Source organism: Aptenodytes forsteri, unplaced genomic scaffold, assembly GCF_000699145.1.
Source record: "Aptenodytes forsteri isolate BGI_AS27 unplaced genomic scaffold, ASM69914v1 Scaffold95, whole genome shotgun sequence".
Lineage (NCBI taxonomy): Eukaryota > Metazoa > Chordata > Aves > Sphenisciformes > Spheniscidae > Aptenodytes > Aptenodytes forsteri.
In genome coordinates this window covers 1071809-1086910 of record NW_008794624.1, presented here as the reverse complement: position 1 = coordinate 1086910, position 15102 = coordinate 1071809, and the positions used below count along the sequence as shown (strand labels likewise).

Genomic DNA, 15102 nt, shown 5'->3' with positions numbered 1-15102 from the left:
AAAATATGTGCGTTTTGGGGGGGGGGGGGGAGGGATGGATGGATGGGGCTATTTATTTACTTCAAATAATTTTAGTCATCATAAGGATAATGTTTGGGATGAAAACTAGATTTTACTTTCCAGGAGTCCCAACAGCCAGCAGTTCAACCTTAAAAAAAAACCAACAAAAAACCTCCCAAAAAACACACCAACAAACCACAGCCTGTCCCTTGCCTGCACTAACAGGGAGTGCTGTGGGCTGAAAACACCACAGAATGGTAGTGATGAAAATACCACAGCAGTAACCTGACTGGCAGGGGTTACAGCATTTCCTAGTCTGACCATCAATTCACAACCTGCAAAATTATATTCAGAGTGTGACTAGAAGAATGATATGATATTCTCCAGATGTGAAAGACTTACTAGGGTTCTGCTCTGAAGGATAACAGATTAAAAGTATAGAGACAGCAAGCTTGAACACATTAAAAGCACTAACCCTTCTAAAAGGTCCTTAAAACTTTATGCTAGATTTCCAACAGATGAGATCCAATTTTTTAAGACTATTCTAGATTTCTGTGTGGGCTACCTTTCACGCGTATGAAGTAGGCTATTATAATAAACCAGTCCATCATAAGCTTTTTTCCTAAAAAAGCCACTTAAATAAAAAGATTAAACCAGAAGGTGGAAACCACTAGACAGCACCTTGTAAACGACAGCATGCTTGCACACAGCAAATGAACAGTTCTTTCACAAAAGAATTCAAAGTCACTGGAGTTATTTTACAAACCTCATGATGTAGGTTACTGGTTACTGATTTGGCTGTCCTGTTTGCCTGTATGATCATCTATCTGCCAACTTCTCATTTGTTTTCTACATATTTTGATATCGTTGACATATGTAGCAGCTCTGAGGTTTCATCTCAGTGAGATTTGGTGTTAACAATTAGGCTGCACTAAGCACTTGGAGTTTGTCTCTCTCCACCATCACTAACTGATACCTGCCCCCATTAAAGGCAGCATATGCCTCCATCAATTAGCAACATCACTGTGCCAACTAAATCTTTGTCTGTCACTGGAAAATGAACTATTTAAGAGAAGGATGCCAGACAAATGATCAACATGAACTTGTAGACCATCCAACTTCTCAGCAATTCAGTTTTTCAGTACTGCTGCAGTAGCTCTCCTTGGCTATCAATTTTCAATTCTTGCATTGTGGAAGAATTAAAGATTGTCTCTGCCCCCACCTCCACCCCCACACCACAAAAACCATCAACAACAACATGCTTTTAAGAAGAATACAATTTAGGAAATTTACCATGCCATAGTTTACCTGCTGGAGAGCACTAGGAGACTGTGCAGTGTTGTAGAAGTTGCTCTGGCCAGGCTGTTGAACTTGCCCAGAGTACAGATTTGAAGCCTGAGTGAGCGTAGCTCTGGCCTAGGAAGAGTGAGAGACACCATTACATTAAGAATACTTAGGAGAGCAGTTCTGAGACAGCATGGCACATCATTCTGTATTTCAACCAGTACAGTAGAAACCACAGCATAGGAAGCTGACAACCTGAAGGTTTCAGCTTGTGATAAAGCTCTCAATTGCAAGTGGTAGAAAAGCCCTTTATTACCTACCATAACAGAAATTAAACCTGAAGCTCCAATTAGTGATAGCAGTGCAAGGAGCCCTATAGTTTGGGCAACAATCGTCAATTCAGAGATTACACTAATATACCTTTATGAAATTAAAAGAACATTCTCTTCCAAGCATCTTACGTTTCCTGCCACCTTGACTATCATGTAATTATAACAGAGGTGGGCTTATCCCAAGCCGAGCAGTATCTGATTTATTATTGCATTATCTGTATCAAACCATTGCCGAAGTTTTGCATTTTGGAGCATTTCCTACCTGGAGAATGTGCGTATCAATAAGCTGAGAGCCTCCCAGTCCTGAAGCTTGACTAAGTTGATGTTCGTATAAGATAGGAATAGGTTGTGTATTAGAAGTTTGTTGAAATGCCAGGCTTGACTGTGCCTTAGCAAGCTCCTGGTGTTGTACTGCTGGAAAGTTGTGTAGGGCTGTACCAGACAGAACTACCGGTGATGGCTGAGACAAACCACTTTGCATAAAAGCTTGCTGGGATCTGCAAGAGATTGAAACATTATACATAAAAATGCAGACAGAGCTCAACAATGAGCCACCAAAAATGAAAAACACAGGTTATATACTTTAAATGGAATTAGAATGCTTAGCTCTATTGAACAGATTTTCACCTGAGAAAGGTAGATTTTTCTATTTATTCTGCACACAACAAAATAATAGCTGCTACTAAAGGCCACAGGAAAAAAATGACTAGGTTTTTTATTTAAATCTTAAAGTACACTTAGCTATTTAGATGTGCATGCTAAAATAGTTTTTGCGTTAACTGTAACATACGGAAGCTACCACTTCTTAGTTTCTGTGCTATAAGGTAGGACAGCGGGGAAGCACCACATGTGAGTAGTTCCACTTAGTCATAAAGTAAACTGCTTTGTTCTTTTGACTTCACAGATCTCCACAGTCCAACTTTTAATACTTAGAGGTTAAATCACTAGATGCTGACAACTGTAGCTTCCAAATGAATGTTTTGGCTTCAAAACAGAAACACAGACAGACACCACAGCCTTTAATTTTAACTAGATACTCAATTCCCTTGTCACCAGCATGGGGAAGTTGCAGTTTGTTTAAAAAACAAAGACCAAAAACAGTACAGCAAAGCACCACAGACAGGTTGTTTTAGTACATCAGAAGTATTTATCTGAACATTTCCATTATGAGCCTGCTGAATAGCCACCTTCAGACTGAAGAATCAGAGTTTTTAAATAAATGCCCCTCTCAAAGCTCTTCAGCTCAGAGGAGAGTATTTTTGATGTAAAAACACTTTTCACTTTATCACTTGGTCGATATGTACCAGCATAGCCCTGGTCCTGTTAATCTGTTAGTGTAGTGGCCATGTGCTTGCCTGACAGAACACCCGGGTTAAGCTTTGTTCTGTACCTTTCCTTAATTGCAAAACATTCTTACAGTTGCACTCTGAGCACTGGAGAAACTTTTCCAGAATGTATGCAGAGGATTGTCTTCAATGTAGCCAAAAATTTTCACAAGCTTTTTTTTTTTTTTTAAACCAGTAACCTGTACATCTCAAAGCTTATCCTCCTCTGCACCTTTAAAGATGTGGGAAAAGTATTCATACTCTTATAAACAGCACAATCCAAAACTCCACTAATACTGGGTTTGTGCGTGACCAGATCAGCCAGAAGCATTTATTTAGTCTGGACCACATGCCAGACTGACTGTGTTTCTGCAGCTAGCCAACAGTTTACAACAACTTTTGTCAGCTGTGGCAGGACAAGCAATATTTGGTCCAAAGTCAGCCAAGCACAAAGTCAGGATACACATGTAGTCAATTAAACCTTCTGTGGCTTCAGACTTCTACATTGCAACAAGCAGGTTTTTCTACAGCACATGCAAAACCCTGTAATTAAATTTCCAAAGAAACTTTCTCAAAGTGAAACTAACAAAATTTGTCAGAATTATACCACCGTGAATCAGTTTTGATAGGAAGTGCAAGGAAGCTTTGAAAAGGCTTACACTGGAAATTTGCCTGGCTATCAATGCCATTTGAGAGATACTGGTCTTCCTTTTATCTTTTGTAGCAAACAGAAAACATTTATTCTAAAACATACCCTGCAACTCCCTATGCATCTGAAATTGAGTTTCTACCACCTATAGGGTTCAAACTAGGATTTCAAAGTGTTTCAAGACTCCAGTGTTGGTTTGATTAGAAAATAACAAACACAAATTACTGAATTAAAGGGACAGACATCTCTTTTTCTGCTCTCTTAGTATGAAAGACTGATGTTTTCAGCTTTTTAGCCTGGTTTCCTAAAGATACAAATATCATGCACAATTTTCGAACCCACTATTTCGCAACTACATCTGCACATGCAGACTAGCCAGACAATCCGCATACAGAGTTCTCAGCCAGACAAACAGATGAAAGAGATTTTGGGGAAGACAGGAAGATGAGGCAGCTATTGAGCACAGAACACAAGTCTGCAGGGAAGCAAGTTATATAAATTCTGCTGCTCAAAAACCAAAGACATTTGCATAGAATACCTACCTATAAGGTTGTAAGGAGGAGTTGAACAACTCTTGGGCTTGTGAAACAGCTGGTGCTGCTCCTAAACTCAGCTGAGCTTGATGCTGTCCTTGCAGAGGTGCATAGATGGGGATGGGGATCTGCTGAACTGAAGCAGGCTGCATAAAAAAGAAACCATTAAATATCCGAGGACAAAAGTCAGGTAGAAAAGCTATAGTTAAATGTGTGCCAGGATTTGTGTAACATTAAAAAAAGTAAACAAAGAATGTCAAATCCCAAGGCTGCATGCAGAGCTGGTATTGCTCCCATTCAGAAAATTACCTTCTAATTGAATTTTACACTTTTCCTTGCAAATAACCAGCAGAAACTGAATGAATCATTTAGATTTGTGTACAGAACAACTGCACAAGATTGCATACAATTTTGTACTACAAAAGCTGATTGGCACTAACATGGCCACATAAACACCTCCTGTGAATATGTACTTTTACATAAAGTATATTTGTGAGTAAAAGCTTATTCTCTCAACTTTCATGACAAATGCTTTCATTCTCAGGAACAGTAGAGATCAAACACCGCCTGCATGCACCAGAATGAAATAGCAAGGGCAGGCACGACCTCATTTTTGCAGTCTTTAGTCCCACTCTCCTCTGCCCCCATTAGCTCATTAGTAGAGCTTTAAAGGCAATATGGACAAGGAGGGGAAAAAAAAGGAAAAGAAGAAATCCCCAAATACCTGAGAAAGCCCTGGTTGAAAGCCTTGCTGTTGGGCCAGAGAAGGTGGTGCCAAACGCGCATGTTGCGTATTGAATAGATGACTTGTATCCATATAAAATGCTGGGATTTGAGCTGCAGTACCTCAGGAAGAGCAATACAATTAGTACCTGATTCCAAACATCTCCCTGCTAGAAAGGTTTTCATCAAGAGTTAGAGATGCAGCCATTGTCAGTACTTCCCAGTGTGACAGCTACCTGACAGACTGGGAGAAGAAACAGAACTGAAGAGCTGGGTGCCTAACCAGCTTTGATATCTTTTCCAATTCACCCCCAGAATCTATCAGTCTTGCATATGCATCTTCAGTCCCATGCAATTCTTGGGGGATGAGCAACAGATTATGGCCAGAACAAGGCATTTGGGTAAAGGAAGGGGAAGAACATGATATACTGTCGTGTAATTTAGGTTAACTATACGTAGGGTTTTCTTTAAAGAAAACTGCCATGATTCTTAACTATTGTAGCACTTTAAGAAAGAAGTCAAGACTAAGTCATTCTTGGTCTTAAACAGTGATTTACAATTCTGCAACAGAAATATGGTACATCAAGAGATTCAGACTTACTTCCCTCAACAAACTAACACCACAACATTATCTTTATGCTTACTGATAGAAACTTGCATATTTAGAGTAAGACACAATTAGTGAATATTTGCTTACAGAATGCTCTCCATCATTCTGTCTTTACTGCAGATAAAACCAGAACTGAATTCAACTCTGAAGCTTCAGAACTCCAAAAAAGCAGACACGTGGCTTCTCAGCCACAAACACTATTACCTGCTGCAGACTGAGACACATAGACCTGGGGACTTTGCTGTTGCTGGGCAATGAGGGATGGCATGCAGCTCAGCTGGGAAAAGTGACTAGCAGAAGCTAGGCTGCTTGTCTGCAACTGCTGTGGCTTCACTTTACATATATTAGGAGGGTCTGAGGTGCTTGCAGTCTTCGTACTCAGTGAAGAGGTTGTGTATGTTCCAGCTCCTAGAAGGAGAGAAGAAAGTCATACATCATAAAACAGCTAAAGATATTTCAAAGCCTCATCTTTCAGTGGTCAAAGTTTTGGGACAGCTATGCAAGCATAGCCACAACTGGTTAAGAGCACTGAAACCTAATGCAGCTGTTTCCATTAACATAAGATGGACAGGCATAACAATTCTGTTAAGTTCACTGCAACCATAATACAACTCCCTTCTCAAGTACAGGAGCACATAAAAATACTGAAGTAGACATCCTAGTTAGTTATGCAACAAAATACTGCAATGTACAGTGGTTGTGCCTCTCACAGTTGAGAGCTGGGCTCCAAAGAAAGGTCTTTTTCAAGCACTTCAGCTGCGATTTGGGCATACATTCTAATATTCCAAGGTGTGAAGTTTTAATCAGATATAGCATCTTTTGTTTGCTGCAAAGAACCAAGGTGGAAGCCAGCACTGTTTCTGAAGAGCAGCTGGACATTTGCTCTGCCTAGTGTGAAGGGGTCTTGGTATGAGCTGTCAAAGCTTTGACTCCAAAAGCAAAAGCACAAATGAAAGTAAGGCTGCAACTAGCTGGAGATCAGAACTACCATCTCCTCCAAAATCTACTTGCTTGCCGTCATTCAGCTGAACAAAATGAAACCAATAAGGCAGTCAACCTGAAGAGAAGTTTACCTCCTCTTTCAAGTCCATATAAGTAGCATAGGCAGAGAGATGTCGTCTTAATATCCTTTTCAGCTGACCGAAGTGAAACTGGTGAAGTATCTCCTTGTTAATTAAAAGGTATTTGGGAAGCTGCTGTTCAGATCTGACATTTCATACTGGCATAAAACTTCTGTTAGCTTTGCATTAAACGTAATTCCAAAGGGAATCTAATCTCTTGAAAAACATAACCAAGGAACAATACAACAGGCTACTACGCTCTTGACATCCGGTACCTGACAGTGAAGTTGTCGGTGTAACCGATGCCACAGGAATAGGAGGCATTGATGCACTAGAGAAAGAGCTGTAAGTACCACTGCTTGGCCCAGCGTTGCTGCTGCTGCTGCTGCCACTGCCACCAGCAATGGGAGATGCTGATGAGGTCACTGGTGAACTCTTCTCCCCCATGTTTGGGGAATTCTCCCATGCTTTGCGTGCAGACTCCATCTATTTAAAAGAAAACAAAATTTCCTCATCTATTAGGAAGTTTTAACCAGTCAAACAGTCTTCCTCTTTTAACAGTTCTTTTTAGTTCAAAAGGCAATTCAGGCTTCATGCGAGCCTCTTTTAAAAAAGTCACCATAATCGTGCAACTCTGTTCATGCAAAAAGCATACAGCCTTAAGTTGGAGCTTCTTATCTGTTCCAACTGCACACGTGCACAGTTCATCATCTTAACATTCAACGCTCAAAAGAGAATCCACTCACACTAATTTGGCTTGGTTTTGTTTGACATGAAGAGCAAAAGACATGGTGAGCAAAAGAAAGGTAAAAACCCCTCTAAATATTTCCATGAAGTCCTTTACTTACAAGTTATTTGGGCCATTTAAATGAAACAGCCCCTTGCTTTCTTGGTAAATCATCCACTCCTAGTGACCACCAAAAATATCTAATGCACACTTCAGTAAACATGAGAGTAGTCAAGTTTAGATTTCCAAAGCAAGTTCTGTTCAAGAAGCAATCACGAGATGACACAGCTTGTGCACACTGTTCTACATTAATGCTAAAAACGCTTCATGCTCCTCTATTTCTATAATAATTACAAGTTTAAGTCTTGCACAGCAAGGAAGATGAAACTAATTTAAATTTTATACACAATTCTCTTCCACCGAAAGTGGAAAGAACTATTGTTTTACTGCACCCAATCACAATCTAATTATTGCTGTATTAGACACACAATGCCAAATCTTTGAACTGAGACACTTTTGAGGGACTATTGAAAAGGAAATATTAATGCTCAGACTACACCCGCTAATTTAAATGCTCAAACACAGTCCATGGACTTCTCTACAGCCTTCAGCTGTCCTCAGCTGAAACAAAGATTTTGCTAGCAGAGCTGGATGCCATAGGCTGAAATTGCTTATCTGGCAGACTGTAAGCTTCTCAAGGCTAGGTGCTTGTCTTTAATGATATATGTAAAGGGGCAAATACATATTCTCCAACAAATCTGACCTCACTGCCTGGATCACTAGAGTGCCCTAACTGGGGCTCGCAGTCTCTGAAAGTCATACTTTCAAACTACCCTGTTTACACGAGTTAGGCACAGTCTGAACAGACCAAACATGACTTAGGTTATTTGTCTAGATGCTTCAGAAGTGATTAAAAAAGCAAAGCAATATCCAAATAAGTGGGTAACAGGTGACCAATACACACCTACACGGAAAGAGGAGTTCTGTATTCCTCAAGAGGGTAAAGGGAGAGGAAGGAAACTTTGTTACACATTAAATCATTTGGAGGTAAGCCACCTATTTTCCTTTTTGAGACCATCTTCCCCAGCAATCATTCTCAGTTTCCCCTCCACAACATTTTCCTCCAAATTGGTTCCGATTCTCGCAGACAGGGCAAGCTTCAAAATTTATTATTAATCTGCTGGAAAGGATTTTGCTTAAGGTGGAGTACAGGTAAGACTAGAGGCTCCTTTCTGAACACCACAGGCTCTGGTAAGACAGGGTAACAGTCTTGTACTGCATTAGTATTAAGAGAACGTGAAGTACCACCTGTGAACGTCTGAATAGAGAAGGTGTAGAAGCTTCATTCAATGAGTTTCACGATGCCCTGGAGAAACTATTGATAGCAAAAGCTAGAGTCTACATGCCGCATTTCATCTTCCAAACCTAACCACTGCCAAGATCCCAGATCATCCCACACCCCTACCAATTTGCAATAACGGGCAAATAACAGAGTCCCAAGTTTTTGAACAGCTTTGCTTTTAGAGAGCTCCTTAACAACCTCAAAATTCTTAAGCCAGAAAATGATGCAAAACGGACTGGTACTCTACAAGCGCCTATGCAGCACCATCTACAGACCAGATATGAAGGACTAAGAGGCTCTAAGTTAAGTGAGGCTGGGGAAAGTGCTGTAATTTCACTGCTCGCTTAGTTATGGGAAAAGGAGAGCACAGGTTGGAGATCATGGTTGCTTGAGGCTTCTCTTCACCATTGACCCATTGGGGCCTTCACATAGCAACAATGTATTATCCAAAAACTTAACTGGAAACAAATACCAATGTGCATATCCTTAAGTATGCCAAAGTTTAAGGGATCAGAAAAAGAAAGTCGAAAGGTGTCAGATTCTGGACCAGATGCCTACACAGGAATTTTAGATAGAACCTCGGATCATGGAAGAGGGCCAGGCAGCTCAGTTTAAGATTGCTTTGGACTTTCTTTTGCTCAGGTCCTCACCTACCAATAGCCCTATCAACTAAGTCCTTAAGAGAATGTCTGCCTTAGTAAAGGTGTCTTTAGCAAAGTTACTCCAAGGAAACAACAAGAGATCTCAATAAGCCTTCCCGTATGAGCACCTTATACCTACACCCTGGCAGAATGATGCCAAGTAGTGGGAGCAATTGTGGCTGAGTTCCCCTGCCGAGTTTCCTCACAGACAGCTTTCTGTGACAGGGGACGGAGGAAAGAGGAGATGTACGGGTTATTCCTTTATGAAGGCAGAGCCTGGAGATTTTGTTCTTTTAAGGGAAGGAAGGAAATGCTTTCCTCTCTGCTGCTCCAAAAGTACCTTTTAAAAGAAGCAAGGGTTATATTGAAGAGGATGACAAAGAGCAGCTCTGCTCTGTCTGGACCAGAAGGCCTGTTGCGAAAGTGATAATCTCAGTGCTTGCTTGAAAACAAGCTTGCTGCCTTCAGCATTTGTAAAAAAGAGGTAGAGCTCCAGTGGCTGGAATAGAGAAATTAGAAACAAAGCTGCTTCCAAATGCCTTTCCATTCAGATTTTGGTCAGAGTGTTCTTCAAGGTAGCCTCAAAACATGGATCTTTGACATATTTTGTTAGCACACATCCAAGATCTATCATCCACTGAGAAAGCAATCAAGTCACCGACACCAGAACAGCAGAAAAAAAACTGCAGGATGAATGACAAACACCGCAGTTCACTATAACTGAGCAGTGTCACATTCTTTGCAGCATCATGCTATAGTAACATTCCTACCTGTATTACACGTGAATCATATCCAGCTGCTAAACAGTTAGACTGCTATTTTAGAAAAATGCTTTCAGGCGCCAGAAAGTCAGATTATGGTAACTTATTACATGAGAATGCAATAGAAAACCAGATTTTTGTTAAATTACTTGTCCCTCTCCAGCCCTCTCCCCATTTTTGCTGGTCTATTGTTTTAAAGTGATGTTACTTTTTTTTCAGGAAATAAAAGTGTTAACAAAAGAAAAGCAAAGATTCCACAAGAGATCATTAATAAATATCATCTGTAGAGAATATGAGCAAGCAGATGTCAAACCATGCCAGCAAGACCCAAGTCTCACTGGCATTGACAAGCAAGTTTCTCCAAAGTGTTAGTTCTGCATCCAATCCCTGGTTTCATTTCTTCTTTTAAAAATTTAGAGAAACTAAGTCCAAACATCACTCTTTCTTAATACTAGAAGCAGCAACAATACTGCTACTGGTTCAGTCACCTGCAGTCACAATCACAAAGCCGATCTAGGACACCAAAAACAAAAAAAAGAACAAAAACTTCTAAAGATACAGTAGCAAAGCTAGAGCCCAACTCTATGTTAGTGAGTTATACAATGCACACAGTCCAAAATCCAACAAAATGGGAAAACACCATTCAAAATATTCTACACACTTGCTCTACACTGGAGAGCAGAAAACAACAGAACAATTATTACACAACAAAACATGTTCTGACTAGCTGATCAAGCTGCCCTTCATAGACACCAACACACCACCTACATTTCATTATTTAGAACTTTAGCCATTCAACTCAAAACCACATTATCACTGCACCAGAAACTTACAGCTAAGAAGAAATCAAGCTCGGCTTACCAAGCAACTCCTTACAGCCTTTAATACCAAACCAGGCAACTTACTTTAAGCTAAACTCTCAAAAAACCTCAGTCAGATTCTGATGGTTTGTCATGAACACTATGGTACAATGCTAAAATGCTAGGATCTTTTTTTTTCAGGGCAGTGGGAGCCAAGATTGGTTGAGATGCCAAGTGTTAATGCAAAACGGGGTTAGAGATTTATAATTTAAATGCATCCTTTGATAGAGTCTTGTTTCAGCCATCCGTTTATATGCAAAAGCAGTTCAGCAGAGGAAACAAAGGAAGGCTCTAAAAAAAAGGTTCACCAGCAAGTTCTCCATTAACTTTTTCCCCTGCATGCAAGAAAACGACCCTTAGAGGGATGTGGTACATACCTTGAGGGTGAGGTCGACGGTAGCGGGAGAAACTGGAGTTAGGCTGGAGCTCTGTTGTAGAGTCTCCCTCCTAGGGAGGGGAAGGGTGTGGGGCAGGGGCACCTGAAAGGCAGGCAACACACATCACATTCTAACTACGTCTACTACAAAAGCCCCAGAAAAGCAAAGCTCAAGCTTTATTAAGTGAGCTACAATTTCTTCAAGGCTTGAGCATTTGGCAGGGAGATTTTGATAAAATAAGGTGAAAATTTGGTAGGTGGGGAAAGGCCATTCAGCAGGTGCTGAGATGCTTCTCATCTCTCTTTAAGAGGCTGAAGACTAAGGTTCTAAAGTGTCCATGTCTTCTGCATAAACAAATACCAATTTTCTGCTTTGGGATTTACTTTAAAGTACCATTTCAGTTTACTGATACGCAAAAATTCTTCCCAAGCCAAGTTTGGCCCCTTTTGTACCAATACAGTACATGGGGCTTCGTGACCTTGAGTTCTGAGATGCAGTTTCTGAAAAGAGGAAGCTATAAACCTCCAAAGTCACAGGACCATGAAACAAACCAAAACAGATTTGCCATCCAGTAACTGAATTCAGTTATCTTCTCTTCTGAAAGATGTGAAACTTATGGAAATAAACTTGACATAATGCTATTGCTATCTTTGCTTAAGAAAACACTGATGGATTTCCTAGAAGTTTTAAATGAAATGTATCAAAAATACTGTAGTGGCCAGTCTATTACTTCTGACCATTTCTTTCTCCATTCAGAGCACAGCTAATGGACTTCCACTGGATGAGATAAGGCTAATCCAAAAGACAGATACTGAAGCTTTGAAGCAGGTGATAGCACAGATCCTTTGTGGCCAGGGGCCCCCATTTCCTGTGTTGCAAATCCAACTCCAACACACCACAGGGGAGCATATACTAGCATCATTAACACAAAACAATTCAGTCTTCCACACTAATCACCAAAGGCACAAACCACACCACCACCAGAAAATCCAGCAGAAGAGGAAGTTCAACCAGTATTGCTTCAAAACTGCATTAAAGGATGCTGCAGTAAGCTGAAAAGCATTTCTTAGATGGAATTCACATGACATCTTCATAAAAACCTAAGATCCTACTGTATGATTCTTTCCTCCTGCAATCAACAAGTGACTCAACTCTGAGCTAATTCTATTTCTGCTCCTCAAACAAAAATGACAAAGATCCAAGTTCCCAACCTGACATCCCAGCACACTCAAGACAAACTTGACTTCGCTACAAGTCACAACCCAGTTGGTCCTCTCAATCGCTACACCACACTCACACAGACAGGATCATTTGCTTTATGAGGACTGCAAGCATCTCATCTCCGTAGCAACTGAACAACTGAAAGCCTGCTGTCTGCTTTCAGAAACCATTAAGCCGTTCCCTTTACACGCAGTTGCTGTGATTTCAGGCTACAGTTCAAAATTGCTTTGTTTGTAAAAGCCTTTCTTCAAACTCACCTACAGAGCTTTGCTACTGGTACCAGGTTCAAGTCCCAACTGCTGCTGAGAGCACACTCCCTCATTATGCCTATCTTTCCTTTTTTAGAATTGTCCCTAGAAACATCTTCTCTGTTTTCTGTGCTCTTTAGCTCATTGTGGTTGTTCAAAAGACAAGAAAATACCTGAAGAATTCCAGAACAGATATTAATCAAACCAACTGTCCTTCAGAGTAAGATTGGATAATGCGCAGCTAGTTAACATGAAAGAAACCCTAGTGACTTGTTTACTGAAGGCACTATTTTGTGCTTTAAAGAAGTGTGAAAATATTTTCTTGTCTTCAAAGTCAAGACGATCACTGCAATAGACTTACGTTCGTCACCAAAGTCTCCTCCATTTTTGTACTGCTAGTAGCCACTGTGTTAGGATGAGAAGAAGGTGTAGTGTAGTCTGTTACAGACTCCTGTGAAGAAAAATAATTCCATTAAAATATCTCCCTTACCTAAATTAGATTTAAATTTCTTGGACAGATGTCAGCCTTTCTACAGGAGGACTTCACCAAGCAACAGAAGATTAGAATTTCACACCAGTTTTTTCTTAGAAGGCATGTCCAGCAATCCTTGCTGCTGAATTGCTACTGAGGTCAGAAGAATTCTGGGGAGATTACAGTTTGCCTCACGACCTCACAATGTACATCTGGAGACAAGTCAAAATACAGTCTGTAAAGCAAGAATATACAGAGTGATGTACTGCCTGGGGACTAGACATATTGAACTGTGGTGGTGTAACCAATGATCCTTTGTCACCCAAGATGCTTTAGCCACCTGTGGGAACTTTTAGCCTATTTAAAAAGTAAAATATATTAGCTGAAAGCTTTCTGTAGCTTTAAATAAACACAGAAATTTCTTGGGTAAACCTATGACAAGCAAGGCCCTCCAGATTAAAAAGAACACATAAGGATGGTTGCAATTTGCAAAACAATTTTCTTTCCTTTAAGTCTTGTCTCTGAAAGTCACAAGACTCAGTTTCTCTGGATGGTGAAGTCTACCTCCTGATTTCTGCACTGGACAGTGATTTCAAGGAAGAAAAGGGCTGTAGTTTTCAGTCTGCCCAGGGGCTTTCCTTGAAGCTTATTTGTTACAGTTAAGAGGACTTTAATGTGCTCAATGAAAAAGGTCCACTTTCACAGACCTAGCTGTAGCCAATAACTATTGCCGTTGTGGGTATGAACTGCCTGATGAAAGTGTCTCATTGATAATACTGCCAGCTCTCTAAAGAATGACCTACAATGAACAAAAAAGGCACCGGTACTTCTGTGAAGCTGTGCTGAGCACTGTTTTTTAGTTCCTGTCACTGGATATCTACTGAGCATATTCTGGACAGGCAAACAGGTGTTATCAGAACATGACCCAGAGACTTTGTTAGATAAACGGTGTGACCCTGAATTAGCCAAGATGCACTCTCTAGCAAGCACTGCAAACTCCAAAGTTTTACATGTCTGAAGCCCAGAAAAGGCTCTACCATTTTTACAGATCCAATCACCAAGAAGGAACTGAAAGACAAATTAGCAGCAGATGAGTGCCTGGACTTGCCAACACATAATGATCCTGAAGGCACAAACCACATAATGCTTGTTTAATTGCATCCAACCAGTATGATGATAAGCTATTAAAAAAGTGCACACTCAGTTTACTCCTGAAGCCTATGGCTATGTCTCCTGAAAGAGTAACTAAAGCATCAAGATACTAACTGGCAAATAACAAAGAATCTTCCTTAAAAGGACGAGCTCATTTTGGTAAAAGACTAGGACAACAAGCTAAACCATAAATGGGGTGAGAGAGGACACAGTGTGCACACCGACTTATTTTTGTATTTAACAAAGGAAAGAGAGAGAACTATTTTCTCCATTCAGTTATTTCCTTTACTTGTTAAACCGCTGAAATATGAGATATATGATGTTTCCCACAATCAGAACTACCAAACTGCAAGTTGCAGATTTATATTTGACTCCAATAGGCAACATTAATTTGGGTAGAACAAGGCAAGCACATGAGGCTGCTTTAATCACAAGGTCCTTCTCAGGAAGTAGTTAACTGGCTTCTTGGTTTTTTTTAAGATGGTTCACTGCATTAAGAAAGAGGAAGTTTTTAATATATTATTAAAACTCCTTCAAGGTTTAGGATGCAAATTTTACAGGGTCTCAGCACTAGAATTCCTTACAAAAGAAATCAGATCAAGACTATTGCTAGCTTTCTCACTTTGGAAACTTACAGCACAAAAATGCTTTTTCACTAGAATTAAAAACAAACCACTATATCAACTCTGGTGCCCTTAGAAGTATATGTGCAATGCTGAACCATCCTACAAGGATGAGTTACATGCTGAACATGCAGATAAGACAATGCTTCAGCCATAAGAAC

The 15102-nt window shown here is 40.3% G+C and overlaps 1 protein-coding gene across 2 annotated transcripts in view; it reads right to left on the bottom strand.

The window, feature by feature from the left end:
• Positions 1 to 15102, bottom strand: part of PRRC2C (proline rich coiled-coil 2C) — a 66610-nt gene that overhangs the window by 11776 nt on the left and 39732 nt on the right. For both annotated transcript variants that reach the window (XM_009273295.2, XM_019470496.1), the window contains 8 exons: positions 13056 to 13145; positions 11226 to 11327; positions 6793 to 7003; positions 5661 to 5864; positions 4848 to 4960; positions 4133 to 4269; positions 1879 to 2113; positions 1294 to 1416 (listed from right to left, as the gene is read on the bottom strand). In XM_009273295.2, coding sequence (XP_009271570.1) covers positions 1294 to 1416; positions 1879 to 2113; positions 4133 to 4269; positions 4848 to 4960; positions 5661 to 5864; positions 6793 to 7003; positions 11226 to 11327; positions 13056 to 13145 — 1215 coding nt within the window. The remainder of the gene's footprint in view (positions 1 to 1293; positions 1417 to 1878; positions 2114 to 4132; positions 4270 to 4847; positions 4961 to 5660; positions 5865 to 6792; positions 7004 to 11225; positions 11328 to 13055; positions 13146 to 15102) is intronic.